We start from the raw sequence: 19,478 nt of genomic DNA on the forward strand, positions 1-19,478 counted from the left end.
TTACTTGTCTATAAGCCTCACAAACAATAAGAAACTCATTTTTAAAACTAATACTTAATTTCACAGACTCTGTAAACTTCTCAAACATCCCTTTCTCAGTATAGTAGGACCGATTCTGGTTATCCCAGGATGGTTTAGCTAAGTTGGGCATTGATCAATAACTTTAAGGATAATATTGATATCGAGTAATATCTAAGAAAACACAGATTTGTGTATGCTGGAGATATGCAAAAAGCAGAAATTGCAGGCAAAACAGTAGATCTGGTGGCATCTTTGGGAAGAAAGAGTTAATGTTTTGAGTCCAGTGGTTCTTTTTCTCCCTAAAGATGCTGCCAGACCTTCTGAGTTTCACCATCTTTATTTTAAGAAATATTGAGTGACTTGGGGAAGATAAAATTGAAAGTAGATGATCATATCAGGCAGAGCAATTTTTAAGGGCTGATTTTCCAGCTGTCATTTACCTGCGAACATCTGTGCCCAATCAGCTTTTGAAAGTTCTTGCATAATACCGTCAAAATTGGCCTTCCTCCAATTTAGAACTTCAGCTTTTAGATCTGGTCTATTCTTTTCCATCACAATTTTAAAACTAATAGAATTATGGTCACTGGCCCCAAAGTGCTCCCCCACTCACACCTCCGTCACCTGCCCTGCCTTATTTCCCAAGAGTAGGTCAAGTTTTGCACCTTCTCCAGTAGTTGCATCCACATACTGAATCAGAAAAGTTTCCTGTACACACTTAATAAATTCCTCTCCATTTAAACCATTAAAGTGATTGCTGGGCCTCTTACTGATATATTTGTATCATCGATAGCCACTTTGAGGTGCTGGAAGACTGGAGGTTGACTAATGTGGTGCCACTGTTTAAGAAAGGTGGTAAGGACAAACCAGGGAACTATAGACCAAAGAGCCTGATAGTGGGCAAGTTTTGGAGGGAATCCTGAGGGACAGGATGTACATGTACTTGGAAAGGCAAGGACTGATTAGGAATAGTCAACATGGCTTTATGTGGGAAATCATGTTTCACAAACTCGATTGAGGTTTTTGAAGAAGTAACAAAGAGGATTGATGAGGGCAGAGCAGTAGATGTGATCTATATGGACTTCAGTACGGCGTTCAACAAGGTTCCCCATGGGAGACTGGTGAGCAAGGTTAGGTCTCTCGGAATACAGGGAGAACTCGCCATTTGGATACAGAACTGAATCAAAGGTAGAAGACAGAGCGTGATGGTGGAGGGTTGTTTTTCAGACTGCAGGCCTGTGACCAGTGGAGTGCCACAAGGATCGGTGCTGGGTCCTCTACGTTTTGTCATTTATATAAATGATTTGGATGCGAGCATAAGACATATAGTTAGTAAGTTTGCAGATGACATCAAAATTGGAGGTGTAGTGGACAGCAAAGCAGGTTACCTCAGATTACAACAGGATCTTGATCAGATGAGCCAATGGGCTGAGAGGTGGCAGATGGAGTTTAATTTAGATAAATGCGAGTTGCTGCATTTTGGGAAAGCAAATCTTAGCAGGACTTATACACTTAATGGCAAGATCCTTGGGAGTGTTGCTGAACAAAGAGACCTTGGAATGCAGGTTCATAGCTCCTTGAAAGTGGAGTCACAGGTAGATAGGATAGTAAAGAAGGCATTTGGTATGCTTTCCTTTATTGGTCAGAGTATTGAGTACAGGAGTTGGGAGGTCATGTTGCAGCTGTACAGGACATTGGTTGGAATATTGTGTGCAATTCTGGTCTCCTTCCTACCGGAAAGATGTTGTAAAACTTGAAAGGATTTAGAAAAGATTTACAAGGATGTTGCCAGGGTTGGAGGATTTGAGCTATAGGGAGAGGCTGAACAGGGTAGGCCTGTTTTCCCTCCAACGAGGCTGAGGGGTGACCTTACAGAGATTTATAAAATCATGATGGGCATGGATACAATAAATAGACAAAGTCCTTTCCGTGGGGTGGGGAGTCCAGAACTAGAGGGCATAGTTTTAGGGTGAGAGGGAAAGATATAAAAGAGACCTAAGAGGTGACCTTTTTCACTTAGAGGGTGGTACATGTATTGAATGAGCTGCCAGAGGAAGTGGTGGAGGCTAGTACAATAGCAACATTTAAAAGGCATCTGGATGAGTATATGAATAGGAAGGGTTTAGAGGGATATGGGCTGGGTGCTGGCAAGTGGGACTAGATTGGGTTGGGATATCTAGTTGGCATGGACAAGTTGGACCAAAGGATCTGTTTCAACGCTGTACGTCTCCATGACTGACTCTATTGGCCTACACCCAATTCTAGTTCTTATTTAGAGGTAATTACATGAGGGACAAGTGAATGAAATGTGTTTTAGGATAACATGAAGTCAGGTGGTAGGAGGGACTTGTTGAGGGGAAAACACTAACATAAACTATTCTGCTGTGCTTTTCCAGCGCCATGCTTTTTGACTCTGACTCTCCAGCATTAGCAGTCCTCACTTTCTACATATTGAATCAAGGGACCTGTTGCTATGCTCATAATTTCCATAACTCTCTGGTTCCAATATACATGAATTTTGACCACTTTCTCACAATTCCAAAATAGCCTTCACCCTAACACAAGAAAAAGAAATACTGTTTCAGGCTCCCAATCATGCCTGAAACAAAGGTTGTCTATTCTCCTGACTTTAGAATTTCTTGTTTCAACCATTCTCTTTGTTTTGGCTACTTGCTTTGCTTTCTAAGTAATTCCTAATGTCATTAAACCATAATATTGTTTTGGAGAAAGTCTGAACTTACATGACACCAGGTCATAGTTCAACAGATTTATTTGAAATCACCTATCCTTCAGAGCACTCCAAGTGATGAAGGAGCAGTACTCTGAAAGCTTGTGATTTCAAATAAACCTGTTGGACTATAACCTGGTGTCATGTGACTTCTGACTTTGTTCACCCCAGTACAACACCGGCACTTCCACATTGTTGTTTAGGGACATCTTCACAGTTTCTGAATGTCTGCAGATCAAAGCAGACATTTAGTCCTACCATCTTCAGTTGCCCCTTACAGTTTATCATTTATTTCACTTTTTTTTTTCAAATTATCCCTCAAGACTGAACTATCCAGCACTGTCTTTACGTGAAAAGTATACACATCAAGTTGCAGGAACTCTTGTCCTCTGACATGGAATGTAAAAAACCTAATTTTCAAACAATTTTTTTCTATAACAGAGACTTCTTTTTCTGACACAGTACACCTTCATGTAAGCCTGCCCATTTCTAATTCTTAATAAAGCTGAGTGACCAGGTTGTCTGCAGGAACTGGGTTGGTCATTTCAATATTTATTATTGTGTGCCTTCATGTTAATGGTCATTCCCTTTTTAAACCACAAGTGTCTAGGTTTCCCAGACCTTGGGAAATATAGTAGCTTTAAAGGATATCAAAAAACTCAAACACAAATTATGTTCCTTTTACAGCACTCCTTTTTGGGCAGGAGAAGCAGGAGTGCTTCCTTCAGACCTAAGCTACAAGAAAAGTAAACTTCATGATTTGTTTATTTCCCATATATGGGACCACTACTGGACTGTTTCAAATCACCAAATGTTCTTCACTAGAACTACTATCTGATCCACACCACCTCATTCCAGCAATCAGGAATCCACCCAGAACACCCTGTTACCGCTCCCTGCCCCTTTAATCCCTGACCCCCAATACCTCCACCTGCCCAATCGGGCTACTGGTGGTTGACGAACAATGAAATGCACCCTGCCCATTAATTCTTCTGGATGTTCTAAAACTCACTTAATCATAACTGTGCTTTTGCATGGAACTCTTCCAAATTAAATCCATACCACTTTAATTTGAAAGTTTGACAGTCACTTTAGGCTGAATCTCAAGGGATAGAATGCCTATATAAGCTAGGACTTTGTGGAGTTGGGCTTGAGAAATGATTATTTGGGAGATAGTCTGGTTATTCTGATCAAAATCCAAATATCACTTTGATTTTTCATTTTTAAATTAAAATTGTACAAACTTGCTTATGCTGTAACACATCTAGTTGATTTTCTTCACATGCCAGGAACCCCAATGCAACCAAATTACAGTACGTGTACTCCTGCTTGAACAGAAACTCTCTCATCCAGTTCTTTCCATTTGAAAGCCTCAGTGTGGGGTCAATGGGAAAAAGTTTGGGAGACACTGCCTTTAGATATGGGGCATCACTGGAAATGCTGTCATTTAGTTCTCATTTCCAGGAACTGCAAAGAAGGGGTGTATGGCCGTTCTACCCTATTTCGACAATGGTGTTTGGTAAGGACTTACAGAATTTTGATGTGGCAACAATGAAGCAATGCTGTGTGACTTGCCAGGTGCACTTAGAAGAAATGTTTCTGGTTGGTGGCAGACACGGGTTTGGGAGGTGCTGCTGAAGAACACTTGGCAAACTCTCAAGGTACATCCTGTCAATAGTATACCCTACAGCATGGCATTGGCACAGGCTATGCAGCTGTTCTACTTCAGTGTCTAGTGTTCAATGGTGATCCCCCAGATTGATGCAATTCAAGACAAAGGCAATTGAAGTGGAGATACTTATACTCTCTTTTGTTGAAGTATTGACTGACAAAAGTGCTATTTGCCATTCCAGTCTTCAAGCAAGCTGTCTATGTCTTGCTTCATACAAAGACATTGTTTCATTATTTGAGCAACTGTACTTTAAGTGTTCTGATGCTGATCTGTGGCTTGCTCGGCCATTTTCAGAGAACTGGTTCATGTCAATCACATTGCTGTGAGTCTGGAATCCCATGCAGTTAGAGTTAGCAGTTTTCCTTCCCATTAGTGAACCAGGTTGGTTTTTATTACAATCAACAAGTTTTATTCATCACTAGTGATTTAATTAGACATCTAAATAGTGTAAAGTTAACTCTGGCTTTCAGAAAAAAGAGGCACTGCATTTACGAAGTAATTGCAATGAAAAATGAAATACCTGCAGCAATGAGTTAGTACTGAGGAGATTGGTTTTCAATGAGCACAACTGTCTCACTTTGTTCCAGGCATAACTTCAACCACTAAAGAATTTTTCCGGTGATCTCTATTGACGTTAATTACCTTATCAATGTCAGGAATAGTTATTCTTTCCCTTATATCACAGCGTATGCAAGTGTCATTTGATAATGCCCATCACTTTACTAACAACAAGGAGGAGAATGATTGAAAAAGTTTTTACAATACTCATACATGGGATAAGGCTTTGGCTAAGACAGTATTTAACACTCATCCCTAATTTCCCTGGAGAAAGTGATGATTGGCTGACTTTTTGAACGACTGCAATCTGGTATAAGGGGAGGGACCAAGACAGATATGTCCTTATTCTTGGCCGGGACCCATGGTCCCACACCCTGCCCTGATCCAGGCAGAATAGCCCTACTCCAGACACAATGGGCTCCTTGAAGCCTCAATCTAGGTTAATGGTCCAAGGTATAGGGACATCCATAGCACTGTTAAGACATTTCCAGGATTTTAACCCATGACACTGAAGGAACAATATAGTTTCATGTCAAGATACTGAAGGGAAACCTGCATGAGTCAGAGTTCCTGTACATCTGCTGCTCTTAGATTTCTAGATGGCAGAGATTGCAAAGTTATAAGCTACTTTTTAAGAAGGGTGGTAAGGACGAGCCAGGGATCTATAGACCAGTGAGCCTGACGTCAGTGGTGGGCAAGTTGTAAGAGGGAATCCTGAGGGACAGGAGGTACATGTATTTGGAAAGGCAAGGACTGATTAGGGATAGTCAACATTGCTTTGTGTGTGGGAAATCATGTCTCACAAACTTGATTGAGTCTTTTGAAGAAGTAACAAAGAGGATTGATGAGGGCAGAGCGGTAGATGTGATCCAAATGGACTTCAGTAAGGCGTTCGACAAAGTTCCTCATGGGAGACTGGTGAGCAAGGTTAGCTCTCATGGAATACAGGGAAAACTCGCCATTTGGATACAGAAATGGCTCAAAGGTAGAAGACAGGGTGTGGTGGTGGAGGGTTGTTTTTCAGACTGGACGCCTGTGACCAGTGGAGTGCCAAAAGAATCGGTGATTTGGGTGCGAACATAAGAGGTACAGTTGGTAAGTTTGCAGATGACACCAAAATTGGAGGTGTAGTGGACAGTGAAGAGGGTTACCACCGAGTACAACAGGATGTTGACCAGATGGGCCAATGGGCTGAGAGTGTCAGATGGAATTTAATTTGGATAAATGTGAGTTGCTGCATTTTAGAAAAGCAAATCTTAGCAGGACTTATACACTTAATGGTGAGGTCCTGGGGAGTGTTGCTGAACAAAGAGACCTTGGAGTGCAGGTTCATAGCTCCTTGAAAGTGGAGTCGCAGGTAGATAGGATAGTGAAGAAGGCATTTGGTATGCTTTCCTTGATTGGTCAGAGTATTGAGTACAGGAGTTGGGAGGTCATGTTGCAACTGTCCAGGACATTGGTTAGACCACTGTTGGAATATTGTGTGCAATTCTGGTCTCCTTCCTATTGGAAAGATGTTGTGAAACTTGAAAGGGTTCAGATAAGATTTACAAGGATGCTGCCAGGGTTGGAGGATTTGAGCTATAGGGAGAGGCTGAACAGGCTGGGGCTGTTTTCCCTGGAGCATCGGAGGTTGAGGGGTGATCTTAGAGGTTTACAAAATGATGAGGGGCATGGATAGGCAAAGTCTTTTCCCTGGCATCAGGGAGTCCAGAACTAGAGGGCATAGGTTTAGGGTGAGAGGGGAAAGATATAAAAGAGACCTTAGGGGCAACGTTTTCACAGAGAGGGTGGTACGTGTATGGAATGAGATCCAGAAGAAGTGGTGGAGACTAGTACAATTGCAACATTTTAGAGGCATTTGGATGGGTATATGAATAGGGAGGGTTTGGAGGGATATGGGCCGGGTGCTGGCAGGTGTGACTAGATTGGATTGGGATATCTGGTTGGCATGGATGGGTTGGACTGATGGGTCTGTTTCCATGCTGTACATCTCTATGACTCTACTGTTGCAGGAGCCTGGGTGAGCTACTGCAGTGGATTTTGTGGATGGTACACACCACTGCCAGTAGTGCACTGATAGAGGGGTGAATGTTGAAGGTGGAGGATGGAGTGCCAGTCAAATGGGCTGGTTTGTCTTGGATGTTTTTAAGCTTGAATGTTGTTGGAGTTGCATCCATCCAGATAAGTGCCTTGTAGATGGTTGACAGGTATTGAGAAGACAGAAGGTGAGTTACTTATCACAAAATTCCCAGTCTCTAAACTACTTCTGTAGCCACCTTATTTATATGGCTGGAGAAGCCAAACACGGACTAGGTGTGCTTTGCAGTACACCTCCTGTCCATGCGCAAGCATGACTCCGACCTTCCCAAAGCCGGTGATTTTAAGAGTCCTGCTCACATGCTCACTTGTCTATCCTCGGCATGCTGCAATGCTCCAGTGAATTACAGCGCAAACTGGAGGAACAAGGAATTAAGGGCTACGGGGAGAATGTGGGTAAGTGGAGTTGAAATGCCTATCAGCCATGATTGAATGGCGGAGTGGACTCGATGAGCTGAATGGCCTTACTTCCACTCCTATGTCTTATGGTCTTATTGTCTTAACAACATCTCATCTTCAGACTAGGTACTGTACAACCTTCTGGACTTAATATTGAGTTCAACACCTTCAAATTGTGAACCCACTCCCATTCCTTTACTATCTTTTAGCTTTACTTGTTACATTCTCTGTTACCATGTCCTCTCTCTCGTCCCCCACCCCAGTGGGACTGTCTGTTCTTTTCCAGTCTGGCAGTTAGTCACACCATTGTTCTGCCATTCTTAGTTCAGATTAAATGATCAGAATGTATCAACATCCTTTTTCCCTCAGCACTCCACTTCCCACCACCCCCCCCCAACTATTACATGAATGCTGCTCCCCGCCATACTCCATGTCAGTTCTGATGAAGAGTCATCAGGACTCGAAATGTTAGCTTGCTTTTTCTCCATAGATGCTGCCTGACCCACTGTGATCGCCAGCATTTTTTTTCAGTATTTATATGTTGAGTCAAGATTCTTTATTAACCCTAAGACATAGATAGTGGGGGGTTCAGCAGTGGTAATATCATTGAATATTAAGTGGCAATGGCTTAGAGATAATCATGTCTGTTGTTTGTGAGGCACAAATGTTATGAAACTCTTATCAGTCCTAGCCTGGATGTTGTCTAGGTCATGTTGCATATAAACATGGACTGCTTCATTATTGTGAATAAGGTTGAACCTTGTGTAATCATCAGCAAATATCACCACTTCTGACTCCATAATGAAGGAAAGGTCATTGAAGCAGCTGAAGATGTTTGGTCTTATAACACTACTTTAAGGAGTTCCTGAAGTGATGTCCTGGAGCTGAGTTGATTGACCTACAACAACAACAATCTTATTTTTGCACAAACTATTATTCCAACCAGTGCAAATTTTTCTCTTTAATTCCTATTGACTTCAATTTTGTTAGCGACCCATGATGTCATGCTCAGTCAAATGCTCTCTTTGTGCCAAGGTCTGTCATTCATGCCTCACCTCTTTTGTCCATGTTTTACTCTTTTTTGCTCTTTTGTCCATGTTTTAACCAAAATCATAATGATATCATTTGGAGCCAGTGGAACCCAATCTGCACATCAGTGAGCAGCGTATTCCTTTTGCAAGTGTCACTTGCTAGCACAGTTAATGACCCTTTCGTCACTTTTTACTGATTGAGGCCAGATTGATATAATGGTATCAGGTGATGTTGGATTTGTCCTGCACTTGTGTCTTGGACATAACTGGTCAATTTTCCACATTGAAACCAGTGTTGTAACTGTACTGAGACAACTTGTCTAGGAGTGTGGCTAGTTCAGGAGCACAAATCTTCATTACTTTTGCTGGAATTCTGTCAGTGAATCAAATTAGTTGAAGACGACTGGTATCTGTGGTCCTGGATACTGAAGGATCAGATGGATTATCTACTCAGCATTCCTGACTGAAATTTAATGCAAGTGCTTTAGCCTTTTGCACTGAGCTGGATTCCTTCTCCATCATTGCGGATGTGGCTTTGAGGAGCCTCCTTTTCTTAATCGTTTAATTGTCCATCACCTTTCATGACTGGATCTTGCAGGATGCAGATCTGATCGGCTTTTTTTTTGTGTGGGACTACTCAGCCCCATATGTTGCATTCTACTTCCACTGTTTGAAAAGTAGGAAGGCTTGTTTTAGTCTTGTAGCTGAAACTTTTATTTTTATGCCATTTTGACTAGATTGGATTTGACCTGCCGTTTTTTTTTGACAGAACAAAAATGTTCCACGCGGTTGTGTAGAAACCGTGCTGTAGCTGTAGGGGGAATCGTCGAGGTCTGTGAGTACTGATCAAAGAATTTCCCTGACCTCCATATGCAGTTAATTAAGCACAAACATCCTCTAATTGGGTTTGTAGCTTCGCATGTAATATGTGATTACGCCAAATGCTTGAATGTTCAGCACCATATGAGAGAGAGAGAGAGTGGGTGGGAAAAAAAACTGTATTGAAAAGAAACTTGGTTTTCCATTTTTAAAAAAACCCGAATGAACTGCGAATGCCGTAAATCGGAAACAAAAACAGAAGTTGCTGGAAAAGCTCAGCGCGGGGTCTGGCAGCATCTGTAAAGAGAAATCTGAGTTAACGTTTCGGGTCCGGTGACCCTTCCTTGGCCATCCTATAACTAGTCAAAAACCTGCCTGGTACAAACTCGGACGTTTGGCTGCCTATTGAAGTGGGTTGTCTGATTTTATAAATACTAGTGTGTGAAAATTGCTCAATTTCCTACTTTATCGCAGTGACAACTCGTCAAAAGTCTTTTGCGTTGTTGGCTGTAATACAGGCAGTCCTGAGGTTGTACAAAGTGGTGGGCAACGCACATTCCTACAGTATTTGCATCTATCTGGAGGAAAAAAAATTACGTGTTCAAAATTTTATTCTCGGTTTTGGATAAACGGCCAAAAATGGATTAACTAACTTGACTGGTTGTTCGCAAAGATCCGGATGAGAGGTCGAAGTTTAGTCAGCTTCCTCCTTGTGAGTTGGCTTGTGAACCTGTCTTGCATTAAGCAACTGGAATTATATTAGCACTTCGCTTACGTCTCTTCGTGCTTTTTGTCACCATATATCCGATGAAAGTGAACAACCATTCTTGGATTTCGCTTGTATTCCCGACCCTGTGACTGCTTTACTCTATTAACAGCCTGCTGTGTCCTGTTTCAATGATGGAGAGTCCAGCCTATGGGTCGACACGCTGACAGTTTGGCTCCACCCCGGGGGCGGGCTCCAGCGGCCTCGCGTCGGAACTTCTGGTCTTACTTCAGAACAACAAACATGAGTGACTGTAAAAAGGCCAGCATTTTAATCGTGGGAAGGTAATTGTTTTGTCTAAAATTAGAAGAGATGTACGGGTCCTTCTTTAAAACGTTTGGCCTGTTGTTGGAGTGTGCGATAGATTCATTGTTACAAAATATTGTATTTTCTAGTGGAATCGTTGGACGGAGCTGGGCCATGTTGTTTGCAAGCGCAGGTTACAAAGTCGTTCTTTATGATACTGTTCAGCAACAGGTTTCTTCCGCAATTGAAAGTATAAGGTACGGTGTGATGCACGAAATTCATAGAAACGGTCCTTTCAATAGTTCTGAGGAAGAGTCACCGGACCCGAAACATTAACTCTGATTTTTCTCCACAGATGTTGCCAGACCTGACCTTTTTCCAGCAATTTGTTTTTGTCCCTTTTCATTTTATTTCAATTCTTAACTGTCATTAATTCATGTACATAATGTATAACTTTGATTTTTATTTTGTAAAATAATGAAACGGTGGTGACGATTGTGTAACACAAGGTTTCAGAGATCAGGAAAACATTGTCCAGAATGCTTCAATAAAACTTGAGCCATGCAGAAGAGTATTAGAATCAGTACTCTGACAGCAACCAAAGGCACCAACTGAAGGAATTCCAGTTCACTTGGCCAAACCCCCATCCGTGTATACTATTAACTTAGTTATTCAGCTGAAGCCCTCCTTTTAAAGAACCACTGGGCTTTAATAGTCAGCTTCTCCCTTGTGAGTTGGTTGGTGAACCTGTCTTGCATTAAGCAATTGGAACTATATGAGCACTTCGACCTCGCATCAGGATCTTTGCAAACAACGAGTCAAGTTAATTAATCCATTTTATCCAAAACAGAGAGTAAAATTTTGAACACTTAATTGTTCATTAACTTTAAGAACATCACAGCAGCACTTAAATATTGAATAGGAAAATAATTAGAAGTAAGGAATCATTGACAGGATAACGTACAAATGCATGGCATTAATGTTGCAGTAATTTAGCATCAATTACTTGTAATCATAAATTTACTGAGATTATCCAGTGATTAAATTTGAAATAATTTTGGATTACCTTTAAAGTGAAAAACTAAGAGCATAAGATAGCTAATGTATTGAATAAATTAAATACAATATGGCTTTAGTTAGCATTGTTCTCAGGATTTATGATCTTGTCCCTATAAGGTAGTATGAATTAACATCATCACATTCCTGATGAAGTGCTGTCCCGGAAATGTCCCTTGCTCCTCTGATGCTGCCTGACCTGTGGTTTTCCAGTGCCATACTTTTCAACTCTGAACTCTAGCATCTTCAGTCTTCATTTTCTCTCAGAATGAATTAACATGTAGCATCCCTCTCCTCTGAGGCAGCTGGTGTTGTTCTTGTGTAGTCAGTTATGAATGTATGTAGAGGTGATATTTTGCTTTGAGTATTCCCTACTTTTGATAAATTCACACTCCTGTTGGTAGCTGTATGCAAAAAAGGAAGTTAACTACATCATCTGGATAATACAGTCATACCAGCTTAATTTATTTAATATTTATCTCATTTGGCATGGGTAATAAATGCTAGCAATGCTTCATCTCAAAGAACAAAATAAACTGCTACCAAAATTGATCTGTGATAAGCTGATTGAGCCTTCCTAAACTCAAATCAACACCCATCAATTGTATTCCTTGATTCTTTATCTGATTACCAAGCTGCTATATCTATATTTATATATTAGTTTAATGTCTCACAACTTAGTTTATCTTTTCAAAAGTGTTTTGGAAATCAAACAAATTTCCAACAAAATAGTCAAAGTTAATGGAATGCTGACACTTTTACTTCAAAGGAACTGAAATTCAAAGTGAAGGAATTATGTTTTGCTTTGTAATACCTTGTCACAGTACATTCAGTTTTGGGTAGTGATCCTGAAGACAGATATGTTAAACTTGGTGTTCAAGCGGATTCACCAGAAATATATCAGTTAATTTACTTCTACATGGTTTAGAAAGCTACGATAAAAGCATATGAACAAGGATAGATGCAGAAAAAAAACTTGCCTCTGAGGAAGTACATAACAATAGGGCAGAAGCATGAAGACAGAATTGGAATGTAATAGAAAGCTATACTTAACAATGCTAAGTGTTACCACAGAGTATTTTTATCTCGTCAATATTTTGACCATCTACTGCTCTTAATTTTGGATTGGACTCTTCAGGTGAAAAATTAATTCCACAAATTTATATTGATCTTGCTATTTATCTCTACAGTATAGTAAATATGATCACAAGTAATTGCTGAATTACTGCAACATTGTTTTGTAACTTGTTTTGTCTATGATTCTTTGCTACTAATAATTTTCCTACTCAATTGCCTATTTGAGGAGTGTAGTTGAAATATGGTTGTTAGATTAGATTTTTTTTTTAAGATTTAGATTAATTACAGTGTGAAAACAGGCCCTTCGGTCCAACAAGTCCACACTGAGCAATCCACCCAGACCCATTCCCCTACATTTACCCCTCCCCTAACACCACAGGCAATTTAGCATGGCCAATTCACCTAACCTGCACACTTTTGGACTGTGGGAGGAAACCGGAGCACCCAGAGGAAACCCACGCAGACACTGGGAGTATGAGCAAACTCCACACAGACAGTCGCCTGAGGCTGGAATCAAACCTGGGACCCTGGTGCTGTGAGACAGCAGTGTTAACCACTGTGCCACCATGCTGCTCACAGTTTTTGTTTTAAAAAAAAATTAATTCAATCCCCTTAAAAACTTATGGATGATAGGCAATTGATATTTTTAAGATTTGAGATTGAAATGCTTTCATCAAGAAAAAGCAATACTGAGCAAAGACAGTGAGATACGATTCAGCCATGTTTGTTTTAAGTGGTGAGACAGACTTAAAGGGGCAAGTCATTGTGCCTTTTTACTTAAAAAAAGTAAAGGGAGATACTGGAAATAGTCATACCTGCAAGCAGCTGTACAGAGAAAATGTGCGTGTTTCTGGTTTGTGGACTTTGATAATTGGGGAGAAAAAAACTTGCAAATTTAACAGGTTTTAAGCAAGTGAACAAAGAAGGAAAGGGAGAAATGAAAGTCAGGAATGATTAACTAACTGATAAAAAGAATATCAAAGCAAAATGGAAGAAGAAACAAAAACTGGGTCTAGAGGCATTTCCATTTTAACTCATTTTATTGTTAGTGAATTTGATTCAATGTTTTTAGCTAGTGCATGTCAGAACACTACTTGCTGCAGAAATGTTTTCCTCATCATTCCTGGTCCTTCAGCCAATTAATGAAAACTTTTCCTCTGATTAGTGACTCTACTGCTACGAGAAACAGTTTCTCCTTACTTATTCTTGTCACACTACTACACCTTTTGATCATCTGCCAAACCTCCCCCTGTTCTTATCTACTGTTTTAAGATATCTACAGTAATTTTTTTAAAAAAGATTAAATTAGAATTAAATTTAAATTGGAAACACACCCTTCGGCCCAACAAGTCCACGCCGATCCGTCGAAGCACAACCCAACCGTACCCCTACATTTACTCCTGCACCTAATACTATGGGCAATTTAGCAAGGCCAATTCACCTAACCTTTGTTATCTGTATAATCTCCCCTCATACCCTAACCCCTGAAGTACAAGTATCATTCTTATAAACCTACATTTACTAACTCCAAGGTCAATATATTCTTTCTCAGGTGTGGTGCCCAGATCTGCTCACAGTACTCCAAATAGGCTTTAATCAGGGTTTTGCCTAACTGCAACATAACTTCTGCATTCAAATAAAGATTGAACTTCTAGCTATTTTCTAATCAATCTGCTCAGAGATGTTATTACACACCCCTGGAGCAGGTGGGACTTAAACCTGGGTCTCCTGATCCAGAGGCAGGAACAGAATAGGCACTTTACAACCTCCAGACTTAATGAGTTCGACATCTTCAAATTGTGAACCCACTCGCATTCCTTTCCTTTGTTTAGGCTTTACTTGTTACATCCTCTATTGCCATGTCTTCTCTTCTCTTTTCCCTTCCCTCACCCAGTGGGACTGTCTTTCTTCAGTCCTGCCTCATACTTGAAGCTTTTGATGTGGTACCTTATTTTTAGTAAGTTGGCATTGCACCCTCTTTTAAGGCCTCGATATCCTTTTTTCTAAAGTGTAGGTTTGGCTGCCATTGGTTGAGATAGAAGCAACTGAGGATTTTGGGACTACTAATCTCTAGCACAATTCATGTGTGCATTTGTACACTAAGCTTTTGTGCAAGTACACATGGGCAAGATATGAAATCTGTGAGCACATGAACTTTCAGCATCCATTTAAATTCTCCACTCACTTTCACTCTGACCTCTTTGACCTCATTCCCTGCACTGATCCATTGAAGCTCAATGTAAGCAACACAAACAGTATCTTTTTTTTTCCCCACACTTCTCTCGTTCCATATTGAGTTCAGCAATTTCAAATCCAGATTTCTGCCCCATTACTTCATTAATCTCATATATGTAGACAGGAGCTGTTAGTAATATTTGGATTTTTTTTTGGATTTATTACCTCTTCTAGAGTAGTCTTTTTGTTTTATTTTAATTGTCCCATTACCATTTCTTCCAAGCTTACACTGTCCAACCATTTGCCATTTAATTTATTTTTTTTTTCTCTTCCTGCTCACCCCACTTTCTCCACAGGTGCTGCCAGCTCTAAGTATTTGCAGTATTTTCTGTTTTTGTTTCAGATTTCCAGAATCTGGAGTCTTCTGCTTTCTGATTTTATATGAACTATATTTTAAGCAAGGAAAATCCTTCAGGGTGGTGTGGGATTTCTCTGATCGATTTAGGCATGGTTAAAGATGCTGATAGGTTCCTTTGAATATCAAGTTGAAAATCTACTATTTTAGAGACCATTTTAATCATACTGTGCATAACAATAGATTCTGCACAAGCATTATGCAAACAAGGCCACTGAGCCCTTCAATCCTCTCTCCCATTCAATAATATCATCTGATATTTTTAACCTCCTTTCTCCAGCTATGCATATTCCCTATAATCTTTCATCCCCTTTTGTAATCAAGAACCTATCTAACTCTGCCTTAAATTCTGCATTCACAGCCTTTTGAGAAAGGGAATTCCAAAGTGTCTCAACCCACTGAGAGAAAGTCTTTCTTCATTTCTGTTTTAAATGGGCAGCCCTTTGTTTTTAAACAATGGCCCCAAGTTCTACATTCTCCCATGAAAGGAAAGCTTTCAATATGCCCCTGGTTAGGTCCCCTCAGGATCTTATGTTTCAATTAAGTTACCTCTGATTCTTCTAAACCCCAGAGAATACGGGCCAGGCATGTGTAGCTTTTCCTCATAAGGCAGTCTGCTCAATCCAGGTATTAGTCCAGTAAACAATCTCTGATTTGTTTCCAATGCATTAACATTCTTAAGTGCAGTGACCCATACTGTATCCCATACTCCAGATATGGTTTCATCAATGCCCAGTATAACTTGAGCACAGCCTCCCTACTCTTGTTTTCAATTCCCATCACAATAAACCTTAACATTGTTAGCTTTTCTGATTTGTACTTAAATCACATCTTAAGAGTAGTAATTTTCCCAAGGCTGTCATCAAGAGTGTTATAGAACAGAAGTTGGCACACACCAGGAGATATTAAGGCAGATGATTAAAAATTAATTAGAAGATGGGGGTTTTAAGGAGTGAGTTTCTCGAAGAAAGAGACCTGGATGGGTTTAGACAGAATTGTAGAACTTGAGTCCTTAGCAGCTGAAGATGTGACTCCAAGTGGTGGAGAGAATGAAATCAGTGATGTTCACAAGATGAAAATGGGAGGAGTGCATATATTTGAGGAACTGAAGATGGGGAGGGGAGTAACCAAGAAAAGATTTTAGCAAAAGGACCACTTTTAAATTGAGGTTTTTTTTAAACAATGAGTTAATATGAATGAGACTTGATGCAAATTAGGACATAAACAACAGAATTTTGGATGCTGTCAAGTTTGTAGAAGTAGGACATGGGATACCAGCCAGAGTTCATTGTAATAGTCAAGTCTGGATGTAGCAAAGTCCTGAATTTCAGCAGGTAATCCAGTACTAGATACTTGACTAGTTAGAATCGAAGGATGATGGTGAAGCAGAGCTGAATGTTAGCTGTCCATGTGTGGAAATTGATTCTGTTTTTTCATGGTGTTACTGAGTGGTAGCATGTAGGTGGTGAGAAATAGGATGAAGACAAAGTTATTTGGGGAACTAGAATAAAATTGAGAATAGAAAGAGAGAAGCCATTTGGTAAGTAAGAATGCAACAAATCTGTAATCCAAACCAGCTGGGGAATGGTTTAGTGAGGTATTTGAAGTCTGTTGTGACAAACTCTGCAGACAGAACGGGTAGTTACCTTTATTGTACTTTGGCACTTTTAGCTCTCACTTCTGGAAAGTTTTTAAACTTGGTGCTTCAAGTAAGATTTAAGAGGTGTCACAAGTTCAACAGCGTCTAGGAAAACAAAGTAGAAAATAAGTAGCCAGGCTGGAAAGATCAAGGATTGTTTCCTTTTTTTTTGAGGAAAGGGGTGAGAACAGCAGATTTGATGGAGAGAGGACAGTACTGAGAAGTGGGATCCACTAATAAAATTATAAACGTGGATGCAAGAGCAGTAAGTTGAGTGGACAGCAGTTTAGTGAGAATGAGCTCAAGGGTGAAGTGGGTGGATCTCACTGATCAGGTGAGCTCAAAGAGCATAACAGGAAATATGGACACGAGAGAAAGTTGTAAGATTTGGAGTTGGGGAAGGGGTGAAGCCAAAGAGGACATTTTGCCTGGTATATTACATAAAGGGAAGAATGTAGTAAAGGTTGAATTTTAGTTTTACTCTTGTATGGTATGTGGGCTTCCCTGGCAAGATCAGCATTTATTTTTGCCCATCCTGAATTCTGCTTGAACTGTTTAGCTCACTAGGTCATTTCAGAGGGAGGTTTCAGAGTCAACCAGATCAAGTAAGGATGGAAGATTTTCTTTCTTAAAGGACATTAGTAAACTCGATGCTTTTCTTTTACAACAATTGACCACAGCTACGCGATCACCTTTAGGGCTGCTTTGAATTCAAGATTTTATTGAATTCAAATTTCACCATCTGCCGTGGTGGGATTCAAGCCCTTGTCTCAAGGGCATTAGTCTGCATCTCTGACAGTTCAACACTAGTTCACTGACAAGAGTTCATTAGTTCCTTGCAGTTGTTGAAGATGATGGAGGCCACTTTAAAGGAGGTGGAATGGAAAAAGGAAACCAGAGAGAGTGAACAGTTTATACAGATGAAAACTGGTCTTAATACTGCTTCCTGTATTCCAGTCAATCTGACAATCATCTGCCTTATGTGCATTCTTCTGTCTTGAGGGAGTAGAGATGACAGCCATAGCAGGAGCTGTTTTATTTATTACTTCATTGGATGTGAATCTTTCTGGCTTCATTAGCTTTATTGCCCATACTTAATAGTGCTTGAGAACATGGGCAAGGTGAGCATGATTAATGGTTTTAATGAGACTACACCTCCAAAAGTGGAGATGAACATGTGGTTGAGCAGGTTGGCAGAAACATGGTCAACAAAAATCTGAAGGTCAGGCAATTGGGATTTTGATTTTTTTTCCTTAATCAGGTCCCCACACTTGTCTGCCCCAAGTAAAACAAACCCAGCCTGTCCAGTCTCTCCTCATAACGGGTATTTATAGCCCCAGGCAACATCTCTGAATTTCTTGTGGATCCTCTTCTTCTTGTACACCAGTGAATTGAAGTAGTCAGGCAGGTGCAGCAAACAGAAATGCAAATGAAATATTGGTCTTCACTGGAAGTGGAAGAGAGCTCAGAAGAACGGATGTCTTGCAGTTATACAGAACCTTGGTGAGATCACACCTGGAGTATTGTCTACAGTTTTGGTCTCCCTACCTAAGAAAGGAGTGCAGCACAGCTCCTTAAGTTGATACTGGAAATGGCAGGACTGTCCGATGAGGAGAGGTTAGTTCAATAAGGCTTGTATTTACTAGAGTTTAGAAGGTTGAGGGGGGATCTGATTGAAGCATGTAAAATTCCAGCAGGGCTGAAAGAATAGATACAGGGAGGATATTTTCCCTGGTTGGGGACCCTAGAGCCAGGGGATGCAGTCTTGGGATACGTGGTTTGGACTGGTAAGTAAATATTTCTTCTGAGGGTAGTGTAGCTGTGTGATTCTGTACTGAACGTAAATTTGCTGAATATATTCAAGAAAGATTTTTTAAAGGTACCAAGGAGTATGCGGAGTTAGAAGATCAACCATGACCATACCGAATGAGCAAAAAGCAGAATAACCTACTTTTGTTCTTAGTTTCTGTGAAACTGTTCAAGTGGAAAGAGGTAGCAAATAGGAGTTTAGTGATAGTACAGCTTGACATCATATAAAATCAGTTTAGAGGGGATTAAAAAGTAACTGAAGTAATTGCCTCCTTTAGACGATTTCAGCTGTGGTGCTTGAGGAATTCAGAATGAGCCCCTGTTTTCGACTGGAGGGGAGCCTTTTGTCTTATCAGCATTCTGACAGCTCTAGGTCTGCAGTAATCATCTGACTGTTAGGAAGCTGTGGTATTGTTGTCTGCGAGACTTCAGAGATTAAACTTTCCATTAAATTTATGCTCCGTTTGGATCCCAGTTGGAAGGATATCCTTTAATATGTTAGATGTATCGCTGGGCAAATGAAGAAAGTCTGTAAACTTCCTCCTGTAGACCGGTTACTATAGAGGCCTTATCTTTTAAAATGTAATGTGCTCTGTTATGCCATGTTGCTGCCAAACACTTTATTTGCAACTCAATCTCATTAACTCAGACCATACATGCAATTATCCTTTTTGGATTCCTACCCAGCAACACATAATCACTGTTTCCTAATTCATATTTTTGATTGGTATCATCCCTGTAAGGACTACCCATCCTTGACAAACAATGATTTTAGGTCAAAAATGAATCTGAAATATACCACAGTGCATTTATTCAACCATCTATGGGGATTAATGTTGATGGTTTAATATTCTTTTTCGCCCGAGTTTCTTAGTCAATATTGCTTTGCCATTATAATTACTATGCATTTCATTAGCTTCAGAAGTTTTGTAAGTATCCATGAAAGTACTCTGAGCTGCATCTGTTGAAA

The 19,478-nt window shown here is 40.3% G+C and overlaps 1 protein-coding gene across 3 annotated transcripts in view; it reads left to right on the forward strand.

Moving 5' to 3' along the window:
• cryl1 (crystallin, lambda 1) overlaps positions 1-19,478 on the forward strand; it is a 100,706-nt gene that overhangs the window by 1,591 nt on the left and 79,637 nt on the right. For all 3 annotated transcript variants that reach the window (XM_072577406.1, XM_072577408.1, XM_072577407.1), the window contains exons 2-3: positions 10,204-10,375; positions 10,487-10,594. In XM_072577406.1, the coding sequence (XP_072433507.1) occupies positions 10,242-10,375; positions 10,487-10,594 (242 nt within the window). In that variant the 5' untranslated portion in view covers positions 10,204-10,241. The remainder of the gene's footprint in view (positions 1-10,203; positions 10,376-10,486; positions 10,595-19,478) is intronic.

This window comes from Chiloscyllium punctatum, chromosome 9 (assembly GCF_047496795.1).
Source record: "Chiloscyllium punctatum isolate Juve2018m chromosome 9, sChiPun1.3, whole genome shotgun sequence".
Classification (NCBI taxonomy): Eukaryota; Metazoa; Chordata; class Chondrichthyes; order Orectolobiformes; family Hemiscylliidae; genus Chiloscyllium; species Chiloscyllium punctatum.